The sequence below is a fragment of the Falco naumanni genome, chromosome 2, assembly GCF_017639655.2.
Source record: "Falco naumanni isolate bFalNau1 chromosome 2, bFalNau1.pat, whole genome shotgun sequence".
In the NCBI taxonomy this organism is placed as follows: Eukaryota; Metazoa; Chordata; class Aves; order Falconiformes; family Falconidae; genus Falco; species Falco naumanni.
Window position 1 is genome coordinate 93,683,175 of NC_054055.1, and position 16,080 is coordinate 93,699,254.

General features: G+C 38.8%; 1 protein-coding gene across 4 annotated transcripts in view; it reads left to right on the top strand.

Annotated features, from left to right (window-relative positions):
• CTPS2 (CTP synthase 2) overlaps positions 1–16,080 on the top strand; it is a 73,993-nt gene that overhangs the window by 48,728 nt on the left and 9,185 nt on the right. For all 4 annotated transcript variants that reach the window (XM_040582667.1, XM_040582666.1, XM_040582669.1 and 1 more), the window contains exons 14-17: positions 6,342–6,438; positions 8,489–8,544; positions 10,192–10,288; positions 13,642–13,786. In XM_040582667.1, the coding sequence (XP_040438601.1) occupies positions 6,342–6,438; positions 8,489–8,544; positions 10,192–10,288; positions 13,642–13,786 (395 nt within the window). The remainder of the gene's footprint in view (positions 1–6,341; positions 6,439–8,488; positions 8,545–10,191; positions 10,289–13,641; positions 13,787–16,080) is intronic.

Consider the following 16,080-nt stretch of genomic DNA (forward strand, 5'->3'; position numbering starts at 1 on the left):
GTCTTGGCAGGCCTGAAAAAGGAGGAGAGCTTACAAAAAATAATTAGAAATAAGTGGCTGTGGCTTGCTGTTCTGATTAGCATTTGAGAGCAGTTACTCGGAGGAAATCTTTCAACTGATCCAGGAGCTTTCCAGGGATTTTTTCTCAGCAATGAAGTTAGCAGGGAAGCACCACAACAAAAGTACCTTCCAACAAGAATAAAAATTAAACCAGGGCAATCTATGATTTTCTACTTGCTACCCACTCACTTCCTTTCTAAAAGAAATGACTCAATTTTTGCATCCCTGATCATCAAGTACCAAACCACCACCAGGCAGATGTGGAAGATGGGCAGGATATCAGGATGATTGGTGATACCGTTCTGTGAGAAGGGTCAGTGGTTGGAGTCCAGGCAGTCTTACTCACTCACAGGTCTGAAAGTGGTCTGATTATGTTAGGGAAATGGGATGGAAAACAGTTGTTAGTTCTCCTTGTCTTCCCTATGAGGATATTGATTTTATGGCATGAATGGAATTTCTTCAAATAATACTAAGGTAGCACAGGTCTTGGTACTGAGCATTGCCTGGAAACTGATAACAAAAATTCTCCTCAGCGAATGTCTGGAGTAGTGAGCACCTGAAGTAGGCAATCCTCCTGCCTTACTTTCCTTGAAGTAAGCAATTTTCCTTCTGCCTTGCTTGCTGAAGGCAGAGATAACTGATAATGAAGAGATTCTAACACACGTTACCTTGTTAATGAATGAGAAATAAGCGGAATGAATGCTTGCTCGTGTGGGATAACTCAGGGTAGAAGAAATACAGAATATGGTGGAGAGTTCTGAGGGTAAAACGTGCTGTGTTTTGTCTCTGCTAAGGACAATTTCATGTCTCCTTGGCTGCTTAGCATGTGGGGCTTGTCTGTGGCCAAGTCTTCCCTGGCAGTTGCCTGTAGGATATAATACTGCTCTGAGTCAGCAGCCATCAAGCATACTACTGCTTAAACAATCTCAGGCTGCAAGTGTTTGATTATCTCTGTCTCATCTTTGTGGCTGGGGTGTTTGATGAAGGGAGCACCAGGCTCTGTCTCCCTCTCTAGGTTCTTCCCTTTGCTTTAGAATGCTCAGACACAGACTTGTTTCATGCCTTCCTCCTCCTGGTACCTCATGTGGATTTCAGTGAATTTGGTAATGGCAAAATTTCACCTAGTACTAGCAGTTTCAGCTGGAAAAGTCCCTCTCAAAGGCACTGACAGAGTTCTGATTTTTTAATAGATGTAAGTGGTAGGAAGGGAAGGATTTCTCTTAGCTACAGACATGCTGATCTTTCTGAAATTAAATTAATGAGTATTTGGTCATTAACTGTAATGCAAGATGGACCAGCCCAAAGCCTGAAAACACTCTTACATTTTCTTTTGGTTATTCAAGTCTGTGGTAAATCCTGCACTTCTGGCATGGCATGACTGGCACTCCAGTGTATTTCTATAGCCAGCACTTTTTGACCCTGTTACTTCTGCTAACACTAACAGTCTGAAAATTTCTGCTTGATTAAGTCTTTAAGCTGACTCTGGGACATGTGGTTGGGATAACTAGAATGAGTTCTAAAATGCTGTTAAGCAATATCTGTATGGGCTTTGCATATCAGCAGCTCCATTGACTTTCTCAGTTCACTGCACTATGCTTATGAGTAAGCACTGTTTAAAATTAAAGAAGCTACACCCTTTATGACTTTTTCTGAAGAAAATGTTACAAAACCTTCTGTACCAGAATTTCTGCATATTCAGGAAGAATCCTTAGAGAGCTTTTAGGCCTTAATTAAAGAAATGCTTTAAGGCAATTACTTAATTCTAAAATAGGAAACAACAGATCTCTGGAAAACTGGATTGCCCAAACTGGGAAATGGTTGACAGTAAGATGTTACGGGACTTCTAAGAATTTAGGAAACTTAAGCTGTTATTTGTTGGAATATTTGGATAATGTGCTGTAGTTTAGTGAAGTAAGGACAGGATTTTTCAAGCTGGTTACTCCTATGACTATGTAGCTGCATGAATTAGCTGTGGATAATTTCTGCTTTGATCTTACATATGATGATGGGCATCTTTATGAAGGCAAATGTTACTTCAGTCAGAGTAATGGAGCACTGAGTAGTCTGAAATCTGCAAGTGGCTTTATGGAACTAGTTCCATTGTGGAGGGCTGAGTGGCTGAGTGCTTTAGATGGACGGGCAATGGTGGGGTTTGCTTGGAACTAGGATATCTTTGGGGGACAAGGGAGGAAGGGATTCTGGCAGATACATGATCCTTGCACCCTCTTTCAGTAATTGAAAATATTAAAACCTGGTTTTGAATGAATGGGGAATAGTGTCTCTTTGGTTTCCTTGCCAAGTTGGAAGCTGTCAGTACCATTCTTAGTGTTGCATGTGTCTATTTTTTCTTTAAGATGTTTGTACTATTTCTAAACAATAGTTTATAGGTGGCTGGGTCTGTTTATTCATGCCACATGACTGAAACCGATCAGATCGAATCTAGCAAGTATTAACTAGTCCTGCAGAGAAATTCTGAAAGAGTCAATAAAAGAATGGGTTCCTCTAGTTTGGGTTGAGTCGTTGTCAGTTTGTGTTGATGTTTGGGTTGTTTTTTTTCATAGCTGTGTTCAGCAGGGATTAATATTGATCAGTACTTGTCACTATTCCCTGCTTCTGTCAGCTTTCCCTCTGCAGATCTTGTGTGCTGAGTGTCTTAGAGCCTCTTTTCAGTGTTCAATTAGTCTTTAGGATCTGGGCTTCTCCTGATGCTTTGATCAGCACTTACATGTATAGCAATTTATTTCAGCAGTGAGAAATCATTTGCTCACCAGACAAGGACAGGATAAAAAGGCAAAAAACCTAAAAACCTCCTTTCAAAGCTGACTTACCAATGAGTTGTTCAAATCAAATAATGTTCCTTTCCCTCTCCCCCCACAAAAGAACAAACCCCCAAACAAAACCCAAACAGACACACCTCACACCCCACCAGCACCCCTAAAGGTAACCACAGTAGATGTATTTGTCAAATGGCATTGCCTGACATGAGGCAAAGCAAAGACAAAACGTAATGGTCCTGGGGCGATTACTAAAATGATGGATGTCGAGTTTTCAGGGCTGTGGTTGCTCTATGCCAGGGGTCCTCAAACTACGGCCCGTGGGCCAGATACGGCCCCCCAGGGTCCTCAGTCCGGCCCCTGGTATTTACAGACCCCCCCGCCGGGGGTTTGGGGGGAACCAAGCAGCCGCAGATGACGGCCTGACACTGCATCCGCGCACCGGCCCCCTGGTTAAGTTTGAGGACCCCTGGTCTATGCTTAGCATTAGGGCTTGAGAGGTTTTTTCATTAGCTTTTATATGTTTCCTAACTACGATGAAATGATCCAGGTAGTAGATTTCTGAAAGAAGATTGCAGTTCATGGGTAGTTGAAGTCCCTGTTCATCAGTGGCATGATTTAATACTGATCAGACTGCTTTATATATTGAATGTGCTTTGTGTTATGGCAGAGTGATCCATTATTTATTTCATGTTGGTTGTCTGATGTGCAGTATGTGATCTCTGTAAAATCTCTGTACTGTTGGGAGTTTTCAGAGATCTGGGTAAGAAAGAGCTAATTAAAGCCTTATCTCTTCTTGGACCCTGCCAGCTGATGCTTTTTTGTTGCTTGTGGTGCCTGTTGTTCTGTGCTGTTCTCTGCTTTTCAAGGAACTAATGCATAGTAAGAGCTGATTTATTCTATAGCAGGAAGCATAAGCTCTTTGAAGAATCTATTCAGTTGCACAGTTGTTCAAAATAACCACCATTTGAAGGTTCATCTTTTATCTGATCAAATAAATTATGTAAAATATATCAAAATGTTCCATAATATGAGTTACTTTTCTGATGCTTACTACTGTCCTCGAGCTGTAGGGCAGCAGTGCCACTTTGCTTTTGAAAGTTTCTTGCACAAACTTTGTTGCAGAGAAACTCATATCTTATCTAAACGTTGAGAGTTGTGCTGTGATAGTTGCTGAAGTTGATCAGAGCTACAAGCCATGTCAAAAAGGAAGATCCAGAGTCAAAGTAGCTCTGAGGTATTACTTCATAAGTAGCTCCTTTCCTCAGCTGACTACAAAAGTTAACGTTTGAAGCCTTGTCTATTTTCTTACTATCATAAACCTAAAAATCTTGGGGAAGATGGAGACCTGGTTTATAATGCGCATAATCAACAACAAAACATGAACACATGCAGTAAACTCTTGATGTTGATACGCAATACAGCTGTCACGTTGGCAGAAAATATGGGTATTACCGTGATTCAGTTAGCAAAGTTAGACCAAAACGTCCTGCCCCAAATTTTTAGGAAGAAAGATCTAAAGCTGAGATTACGTGCATTCTTTTTCTTATTAGCTGCATATAATATAGTTAAACAGCTAATAAAGTGATTTTTTTATAGTTGGAAGAGCAGCATGTACTTGAAGTACTTGATAGCTGCTAGTTACCACTTTGTCTCCCTTCAACAGGAGTCATGAGCACAACTTTAAGGTTAGCTGTAGTATGGGTGTAGGCAAGTACAGTAACACCTCATGGAAAACTTGGGCTTGATTTCAGAGGGTCAGCGTGTTTGACGCATACACACAGCCTGCTGTGTATGTTCTAATCGCTTCTGATGTCCCGTGTTTTTTGTGGCCACTATTTCAGGAAAAAAAAGTAAAAGTAAATGGAAGGAAATAAAGGAAAAGCAGACAATCTCATGTTTCTTGAAGTAATAAGGATTCAATTAATAGCTTCTTTTTAAGTATGTGGGGTTTTTTTAGCTGAACGTGCTGTGTAGTCCTCACCTTCATGATTTGAGGGGTCATTAGAGGATTTGTATTATCCGACTGGTTTGATCACAACTCCTGCTCATGACATTTTCTAGCGAGTATATAGCTTATAAATAACATTTTGAAGGTATAAGGTTATACAGAGATAATTACACAGCTGAAATGCATTGGCACAAGGCCAAAGGCTAAGCACTTTCCACCATCCCTTCTAAATTGAATAACTTCACTTTATGAAGTATATCATCAGAAATTGTTTTCATTATTCCCAGAGGCCAAATTAAAGTTAATAAAAATCCAATTCCAGATTACCCATATGTGTGAATATTTGTATATTTAGGACCTTTCTTTGTCAATTACATTCCTCACAGACTGTATATATGTGAATACAGGTATGTAGGTCATAATTTCAGCTCGTGTGTTTCTACAAATTTTGTACTGGTTTACCTCTCTTGAGACAGACTTCTTCTAAACTCAATTGTGAGACCCAGCAGGATTTTTCAAACTGAGCAAAACAAAACGCACTCCTTCCACTAAATTGTGGTTTCTCACATTCCTTAAATCCCACCATCCTGGATTCCACTTGACTTACATAGCAGCCATTTGACCCCCTCCACTTCAGTCCTCAGACCCGGTATTTGTATATTCTTTTCTTTAAATATTACATTAAATAGCATATTCTTCATGCGAGGAAACCCGGTATTTTGTGGGTTCTTAGGCAACCTGAAAAACCCTGTGGTAAAGGTGAATTAGGGGGGACTGTTGTTCCATTTTCTCCCTGTGATAAGTTAGTTACGTGTATGATCTGAAATAGCACACACACGTTGGAGTCACCTCTTACAGTATTCTGCTTTTACAACATTAGCATATAGTCTTGTTACAGGTGCCCTCTTTTCACTCTGCTGCTCCATGCTCTCCTCTTCTTCCCACTTCCAAAAAAAGAGGACTTTGGCTGTCTTGCTAAGACAGCTGTTTCTGCCTCTTAGCATGAGAAAGAGTATTGTGTATACAGAACGGTATAAGAAAGGGCCTAGTGTACAGGAATATTTGCCTAGGGTAATCTTTCAACCTCTGTCACTCTGTGTTCAAGGACTTGCTTTTTCAGAGGTGGTGTCTTTATCACTTGGTAGATTATTATATTTTTTTAGGCATTCATCAGTTTTTTTAAAATCTGTGTACTCTTATAGGACCAAGAATAGCTTTTGGCAGAATTACCCTATTGCTAATGTTTGGTATCTTTTTTTTAAAAAGAGAAGTTTTTTCCACCCAACAAATTAAATTAAGGAATTAGTAAATTGTTGTTGTTGATCTTAACATTAAATGAAAAAAACTTGTACCAGTTAGTTAATATCCTCAATCTATTACAGTCTCAATACTGAGAACAAAGCATTAGAAAAACTAAAGAGAAGTGATAACTGGCAATGCTTGGAGGAAAAATAATGTTACCATTTATAAATCAATGCAGCCTGTTATGTAATTGTTGCTTTCTTCTTTCTTTTCTTTGTTGTATGAAACAGTATTTGAACAATTTTTCTGTACAGGTTATTGACATGCCAGAACACAATCCTGGAGATATGGGTGGAACAATGAGACTGGGGAAGAGGAGGACTGTTTTCAAAACACAGAATTCTGTTTTAAGTAAGTTACACTTCTGCTCTTATGACTTGCCTTTTGGATAGGAACTCTGTACATGGCAAAGCAAAAACGCCAGAGCATGTTTTGTTAAGGGACTGTAACCTCAGGCAAGCAGTTGGGTGACAGTTTCCCCGAGTTCCTTCACTCTGATCCTGTTCCCATATACATTTACCCAGGATTGGAATGTAAAGAAAGAAATGAGAGACATCTGAAAGTTGCAGTGAAAAGGTCAATTAGAGTCCAAGGCTTTAAATAAACAATGACTGTTGAGATAATTGAAATGCATCTTATAGTAGTTTAATTCATTATTTTCTTGGGAATATCAGAGAGTTTTCTTCCTATTTTCTTTCTGACTTGACAGGATGTGTGAACCAGGGCTTCTTGTCCTACCCTTGAAGCTTTTTGGTAGAACTAACCCGAACTCCTACCCTTTGTGCTCTTGCCTGACCTAAACGCTGGTTGTCATTCCCTAGAGTTGCCTGTACACCTCAGCCTTAAACGTCACCTGGCCTCACTGCCTTAGTCCTCACGTTGTTTGTATCCTAATAAGCCAGGCCCTGCTTAACTCCGGTCTCTGATCCAGCAATGCCTTAGGCCTAGCTCGTCCCTGGAAACAGTCTGGTTTTGAGAAAGCAAATTATTTGTTGCAGGAAAGGAAGATGATTTGCTATAACAAGATGCTTCAGAATGCAAAACAAAAGCAACCAGAATATAGAACAAATGACTCAATTTGATCAATATGTATTTTAAAATTGAAGTAATATTTGCCTCCTATTATACAGTAGTAATAAAGTGATGCTGTAAATGTGTAAAAACTGGTTTCTTGCCCATCGGTTAAATATGGGCATATTTCTTATATTGCTCTGCCACTGACATTGAGCTATTACTATATTTAGCTATGTTGAACTTGCGGAATGTACCCTTCTGATCCTTTAAAAATTACATCTACTTCAGCAGGAGATCAAAGTGTGATACATATGCATATTTAATGAAAAATCTGCCTTTCTAGAGAATGCCTGTGCTAGTGATCTCACTGATCTGGGTGATGCTTTGCCTAGGTGTGATATAGGTATGCATATAAAAATGTACAAGTATTTCTGTGACCTAAACACTTAAGTTAATAACAATTAACATGTGTTGTAATTCTTGACCAATATTATGAGTTGTTTAGATGACTGTATTTATCAAAGACACATAGAAAGCTGATGTAGTTTACTCAGGAAATCTGATTCCTATTTCTGATGCTTTACAACTTGAAGGAAAATAATCGTTTTGAAAAGGTGGTACCTTAAGATTAACATGTATACCACTTTCTGTAAAATTGCAGTACTGTCATTCTACAATTTTAGGAGATCTTCTGGGCAGTCTAGTTCTTGTAGCAACCTTTAAGCGAGATAGTAATTCTAATGACACTAGGATAAATTGAGAGCAAAGTTTGAGCTGTGACTGTAAGTTAGAGATATGATTAAATTCTGGCTTACCTGCATACCTCTAACTTATTCCTTGTTGCTCTGGAATGTAGAGTGTTCCATATTAGGTTCAGAGGACTGAAAGTGTCGTTTGGGTAATGAGATCAGGAAAACAGAAAAAACCAATATTATCTCTTTGCCATTGGAGGCCTTATGCTAGCTGCCATGCATATTCTATTCTATTAAAATGGAACGGATGCTACTAACAGGCTTCCTTCGCTGCACCTTTTGCATATAACTGTTGTAAAACCCTGAAGGGATTTTATGTTGCTTGTTCACTCAAACATTTTTTTATTTTATTTTGGGCTTTAAAATTTAAATTAGTTTAAGTGTGGCCTATAGACTGTAGTCTACTTAAGCTATTTCTGGTCAAGGAATGTCAAATATGAATCCTGAATAAACTCAGGTAACAGTAAATTAAAAGAAAGTAGTCATCACTCAGAAAAACAGAAAGCTGGAGTGAGATGAATAGTGTCCTGTTACGTTTTACATGTGAAACTTTTGAGGTTTAAATTACAAGAAATAGATGCAACAACTATTAAAGCAACACATTAACAGTAATTTCTCTTTTGTTGAATATTCAGGGAAACTTTATGGTGATGAAATGTTTGTAGAGGAGCGACACAGGCATCGATATGAGGTAAGCACTGCTAATGTACTTTGTGCTCAGAAGTTAAAGCTTAGGCAAACTGTGTTTCTCTTGCTAGGCACAATTCTTTTCAAAGCCAATGGGAGAATTCTTACATAAACATAACCCAAAATTTAGTAATGGTTAGATAGTATAATTTAGATTGAAAGAGACCTCTGTAAGTGTCTGGTCAAACTCCCTGTTTGGAACTGAGCCAACTTCAAAGTCAGAGCAGACCACTCAGGATTTTGTCCCATCTAGTTTTGAATCTTTCTGAAGAGAAAGATTCCACATCTTTCGAATCTGTTCCAGTGCTTAACCACTTCATTGTTGATTCCTTTTCCCTTATATCTAATAGGGGATCTCCTTGGGCAGTTTGTCTTTCATCTCTCAGTCTTGTGCTGTACATTTCTGAGCAAGGTCTGGCTGAGTCTTCTTTATACCATCCCATTAGATAGTTTCCTTCTCTTCTCCAGGCTGAACAAATCTGCTTTCTCCTCCTGTGTTGCATGTTGTCCAACCTCCTAACCACCCTGGTTGGACTTCCTATGGACTTGCAACATTTTGTCAGTCTTTCTTGTACTTAGGGGCCTGAAACTAGACACAGTATCACAGAGGTGTTCTTACAAGTGTTCAACAGAGGGCAACAATGTAGTGTACTGTTTCTGTGGTAGAGAAGGTGCAGTGTCTTAGCCAAAGGATCTTGGAGAGTGATGTCAGAGATCACCTGACTTCCACTTCCTGTGAAGTATTTGAAAGGTAAAGGCTTACAATCCTTAAGTGCATCACTCCTTGGCCGATTTGGTTTATTTAAAGGCTTAGATTATGTTCAGGCAGTGCGTGTTCTTTCATAATGTAAATACGGGCAGACTTCAGGCATCTACAACTTGGAGGCTAATTAAGATCACTTGCTTTCCACATGCAACTCTGTGTGCTCCTTGTATAGTTCTGCTCCTCTGTTTGAGAACATCTGAGCAGAAGTGCCTGTGTACATTCAAAATACCATCATTCAAGGAGACAGGCAAGAGCTGGACTCCTAGAGTTCTCTCTAAAATAGTTCAGAAGGGACCTGACTCCATCAGTATCTCCAGAGGGGCCCAGGCTGTGAGATGTGTGCATGCTACAAACTAATTCAGACAATGTTAGGTTTCCTTCAGAAGCTGGATGGAGAATGTAGTGGTGGTAAAAGTGCTCAGAGTTTGAATATTAACTGAGTGGTTAGAACATCACCAAGGAAATGAAACAACTCACTGCAGAGCAACTCAGTCTGAAGGAGGAGCTGAACCAGAGTTCGTGTCATAACCACTGAAATGCAGTGTTCAAAGAGAAAAGGTCGGTCCGTACCTGCTGTAATGGGCTGTTTGAGAAACAAGGAATGCAAGCTGCTCAGAATGGTGAGGGCAGTAAGCAGAAAGGACCCTGGCTTTAATCTTTTGAATGCTATGTAGTAAGTTTTAAAATTACTGACTCATCTCTTACTAAATAAGCATGCCCATTTTTACAAATTTATACCAGAGAGTTGTTAAGAAAGCAAAACTTCCCAACTCTTTTCTCAATTCCTTTCTTTCCTGTATGTATACTAAAAACATTATAATTAACCACTACTGTTTGTTAAAAAAATAAATAGAACTACAATTATTATTACTTTCAATATTTCAGGTGAACCCAGAATTGACTCACTGCTTTGAAGAGAAAGGTTTGAAATTTGTTGGCCATGATACGGAAGGGAACAGAATGGAAATTATTGAACTGGAGAGTGAGTGTCTTACTTGTCTGTAGTACTTTCCGCATCTATTAAACCCGTGTAAATTATAGGTTGTTAAATGGCATGTAGTTAAATGGCACAATATTTAGCTGTCATAATAGCCAAGATCATGTTGGGGGATACTGCTGACTCCACCTGTGTATTACAGCGGGTGAAGATTCAGAGGATGCTAGGAGAAGTCTTAGATGTCTCAAGGGTTGTGCATGTATTTGATTATCAGGAAAAGACATGCTCCTTTTCCTAAAGGTCATAATTCTAGCGCAGTGGGATTTGGCTATGTAGAATCATAGAGTGATTTGGGATTTTATCTAGTCTGACCTCAACACAGAACTGCCTTCAAATATAGATCAGGTTGTTGAGACCCGTGTCAGTCAGGTTTTGAGTACCTCTCTGTATGCTCTTGGTTGGACTTCAAGCCACTCACCATTACTCTTTGAACCCAGCAGTCCAGCCATTTTTTAACACACCTTGTAGTCTTCCCATAGTCCATAGCTCCCAACTTGAATGCTAGGAAACCAAAGTCAGGATAAAGGAAGGCTACTGCTCTCCCTGCTTCCAAGGACTGATTGTTCCCAAGTTTGTTATGCCCAATTGCCTTCCTGTCCTTCATGTGCCTGGAAATGCCTTGGAGGAGGATTTGTTTCATAATCTTGCCATAAACTGAGGTTAGGCTGACTGTCCTGTGCTTCCTTGTATTCTTTTTGCCTTGAAGAAGGGCATGGTGACTGCCTTTTTCCAGTCATCAGGGACCTCTCATGGTAGCCTTGGGCTTTGAAAGATAAAATCCAGCTTCATGACATTGGCCTGCTCCCTAACACCACGAAATATTCTTAGTCATGTCCCAATAATTAATACAGGTTCAGTTTGCTTGAGTATATGAAATACATATACATGCAATATAGCTAAAGCGTAAAACATCACTGGAATATGTTACCTAGAGAGGCTGTGAAATCTTCATCCTTGCAGGTAGAGACCTTCAAAACTTGACTAGACAAAGCTGTCAGCAACCTGATTTAGCTTTGAACTTGACCCTGCTTTGAGCAGGAGGTGGGACTAGAGACCTCCCAAGGTGCCTTCCAATCTGTGTTTCCTTGAGTTACCTTACGTTTAGAATCATAGAAAAAAGTATAAAAGTCAAACAGAAAGCAAGCTCCTTCCTTTCACAGAAGTGATTCAGATAGATGAGGGTTTCATATTGTGGAAATCTGGTAGGTTTGGACTACTTTACCAAGTAAGACTTGATGTCTTTTCTAAAAGGTTCTGAAATAAAAAGGAGATACACTGCATTTTTGTTGAATGCTATACAGAGTAGCTCTTGGAAACAATCCCTTTGATTTTGCTTGATTCTTTGATTGACTCCTTGCTGTTAAGTCACTGTTGGCTAGATGAGTGTCAGGCACCTGAAGATGCAGGCTACCTTACAAGATATTTTTTTTTCATTTAATTTTGTTTCTTTTCATTTCTTTTCCTTTCTGTGGCCCCTAGTTGACATTGATTAAGGTAAACTGCATGCATAGAAACAGAAATTTATCATAGGAATCCATTATCATCCTATGGAGTGCTACTTGTGACATGATGCTCCTGAGAATTGATTTTATATACTCCATGGTACTTATAATGTCAAGCAACTGCACCATAGAGAGTAATCTGAGAGCCAAAGTTACATGTGAATTCATAAAGTACTAGTTGTCATAGTGTTCTTTGCATAGTTTGTTCCTGATAGATTACCTCTGTTATGCGTGCTGGTGTTGGAATGCTATTTTGTCTGCCCTGCATGAAACAACTTCTATAGAGAGCATTGTGAAATAAATCAGGTGGAATTTTAAAATTGCATGTTACTGTGAAAAGAATAAAAGCAGCAGTAAAACCTGGGACTCTTTCACAGTGAGCTGCAAGGAGACTCTTGATTACTAAAGAAAAACAGTCATCATAGGGAGGACGATGGATTGGAGTAGAAGCATAGAAATAACAGTAAACCAGATAGCTTAGGCTAAGCTTTTAAGCAAAATATCCCCACAGGAAATTTTTGATGCTTTGTCATTGTTTTATTTTAACGCTTTAAAAGAACTAAATTGCATAATAAAGAGAAAGAAATTACGGCATAAATTTAGGATTGAGGTTCTCTTTAAGACAGCAGCAGAGAGAAGAGCAGTAGACTATATCATGTAGTTTATCTTCACAGAAGAAAACCCCAGTTTTCTTATCACTTACTCTGTACTGCAGAGATATTCCTTGAATGTTTGGGATTATTGTGGAAATTGTCAAACCAGAAGAGATCTGTGGTTAATTTTGTCCAGTGTCCTGGTACTAGAAATGGTTAATGTTAGCTCCTTTAAAACAATGTTCAGAAAAGGAACTGGTGCACAGTATGGAAGAGTATGAAAACATTTTTCCTTCCTTATCCTTTCAAAGAAGGCAGAAGGGAAGCAAAAGCAGTAGTTAAGAAGTGCTTTGATTGGGAAACAGGGCACTGAAGATTTAAGAGAAGGTGAAGCAGCATGGCTTGTTTAGCTTAGCAGGCAGAGTTGAATGATGGTGATGTTGTCATCCTTAATCACACAGGCCAAACATCAGGAAAGAAGAGCACCACAAGAAATAGATCTAAGTTGGTTGTAATGAAGATGGCCTGTGACAGGAAAAGGTTTCTAAGCAAAAGGAGGGAGTATGAAAAGAGCTTTCTAGTGGGAGCAAAAAACCCTAATTAGTGTTACAGCAGACCCTTGACCCTTTGTGCATGAGACTACACGATGTAGCTGCATTCAGTAACAGGAGACTGGACTTAATGTTGCAGGAGGTCCCTTCCACGCCCAATTATTTGAAGCTTGTTTTCCCCCATTTTCTCTGGATGTTGCTTTCATATCTATCTTAGTGTGTAAATAGTTGCTGTATGGTAATGTTTGGTCTTTTAGGAACTGTTTTATTTCTCCCTCAGATATGTTAAGGTGCATGTTCTGAATATATGTGCATATATATATATATATATATATATATATGGGAAACCAAAATACTATGAAAATAACATGATAAATGCAGACTTCGTGGTTGTTCCCCCCACCTCACATGTCAGTACAGGTTTATTACTCAGTTTTTAATTACATCATTGTGCACGTTAAGGTTGAATCACAGGGTGATTTTTCCTTAATTTGCCTTACTAACCTTCTGCCTCTGTTGTCAATTGCTCTTCATGGAAAAAGTTAAGGTTCCTGCTACCTCGCCCTTAAATTCACACAAGCTGATCTGACTTCTGGACTCCTATGCAAAATCTTCAATAAACTTATTTCCTAACAGTTTTTCTACTATCTCCTTCCTACATCTTACAGTTTTCTTTGATATCGATCTTACAGATCACCCATATTTTGTGGGAGTTCAATTCCACCCAGAGTTTTCCTCAAGACCTATGAAACCTTCACCTCCATACCTTGGACTGTTGCTAGCAGCAACTGGGACACTCAGTGCATACCTGCAACGTGGATGTAAATTGTCTCCAAGGTAACCTTTCTTTCTTACTTGCCTGCAGCTTAACAGTCACATTTTTGGAGGGACTATCCTGTCCTTCAATTCAGAAGTCCAGAAGAGGAAGAGTTCTTCATGGATTGATTTATTTGTTCCTGTGCATGCCTGACATAAACCTTGGTGTAAAAGTATTTGTAAGCCGTAAGCATAGTTCCTGACTTCCTCATTTTCAAAGGCTGTTAAGGCTAAAGCCAAATCCATACATTATAACCAGAAAGAAGCAAAAAACCTTTAGCAAATTCACGTGAAGTCAGTGGTCTCCTGTGTTAACATTCATTCATTAACAGTAGTTTCACAGGGAAAGAAATTTACTTAGAGGATCAAGAAAAAAGAAAACACTGATTTTATTTGCAGTAACTAAATAATACCATCTAGCAGAGGCAGGCCTGAAACAAAACATTTTGGGGTATCTTTACCCCAAACGGAAGGGTTTGGATCTAGATCAAAACTGGATGGTTTGGCCAAACCAAAATCTTGTACCAGTTCCCTTGGACACAGAGTTTTTGGTTTATTGAATGTAGCAACAGTTTTTTAGCTGGTGTTAACTCATTCTTGTTTATTTCAATGATATTAACAACAGTTACAATTTCATTACAAGAGCAGTCATAAAGAGGTCAGAGGGAAGCCTAGGGTACAATAACAAAAATAATTTAAAGAAAAATAATCACAGAATGGCTGAATAGTAACACAGAACAGATCCAACTCTGGCTTACTGGCTTTTCCTCTAAACAAGGCACCAAACTTACTAATTTTGTGGGGGTTTTAGGGCTTTTTGGTTGTTGTGTTTTTCCTTATTTTTTTAGCATTTCTTTCTATTAAAATGTCCTTTTCTTAAGCGAGAATTAGAAATTTTATTCAGGTTTCATTAGTAATGGAAAATAGCCAAGCCAGACCAGATCAGTCTGTTTTGGTACCCTGCTCCTTATGGTTATCAGTTATTTTTCATAAATGTTCTTCATCTTTGCTCACCCTGGCCAAATGTGCAATGGTGTACATGCAGAGAGAATATCTTTCTGATCTGCGAACTAGTATAGCTTGATTGAAATACTCCTACTACCTTAACCTGTCACTGTTATTAGTGGTCATAACATTATCTACCTTTTAAAATTTGTGCCAGTGCATTACACAAGCCAGATTTTTGTGGTGCTTGGCAGGAGGGAGTCTTCAGGCACAGTGATCTTCAGTCTTTTCCTCTTGTGGGCACTCTGCCTCACAGTTCATCTTGTTTCCCAGATCCCAATATCCTTTCTTTTACTGTTTCCTCCCATAAATATACATACTCATCTCTCTGAGATAAAGAAAAAATACTTTTTTTGAATGAGTGATCTGCATGTCTTCTGCTAATTTAAATTTTAATCCCTTAGCATTATAGCAAATATGTTTTCTAACCCTGACTTTAAGTTTCAGCAATTAATTGAAAGTGCCACACTTACTTACTTGAAATAATCAATAAAATAGTATACCCAACTCTTTTTCTTCGTGTTTATACAGTAAACTGCAATCAACACTTAAACATTTAGCAAAGGCAAAAGTTCATACCCCAAAACTTTATATAGAAAAATAAAAATTTTACCATTTACCTAGTTACACAGCAATCAAGCAAACCCCTCTGTCTTGGGAAAGAACATTGGAACAGAAAAATATTTGGAGACTAAAAGAGGAACACTTTTCAGGGAAGAACGTTCAGAAGGGAATTTCAGTGCTAATTACAGCACACCTACTCATATTAACATATCCACCTGCTGAGTGGAAAGGATTTCCAATTTAAACCTTTAAACCCCAGAATGCTAATGATTTCATTGAGTAGTAAAGCTAAGGCATGTCATAACAACACTGAAAAAAATCTAAGAATAGGATTTTCTGCACACCTCATCCAACACTGCCCACATAAATCCCTGAAAATGTTTGAAGTGTTCAAGGCCAGGCTGGAAGGGGCTTTGAGCAACCTGGTCTAGTGGAAGTTGTCCCTGCCTGTGGCAAGGGGGTTGGAATGAGATGATCTTTAAGGTCCCTTCTAACCCCCCCATTCTGTGATTCTATGAATTGTAGCCATACTGTTGACTAGAACAAAGATGTAACCTGAAAGAGAATTTGTGGAGGCCAGCAAGTTGAGCAGATTACCTAAACTAGGCTGTGAAAAACACTAAAAAGAGAGTTAATGATGAAGTTCTGAGACAAAAGGAAATACATATTTCAGTATGAGATTCTTAACAGGAAATTAGTACCACAGAATATTTAACAGCCCCGTAAATTAGAATGTGATTTTAGAA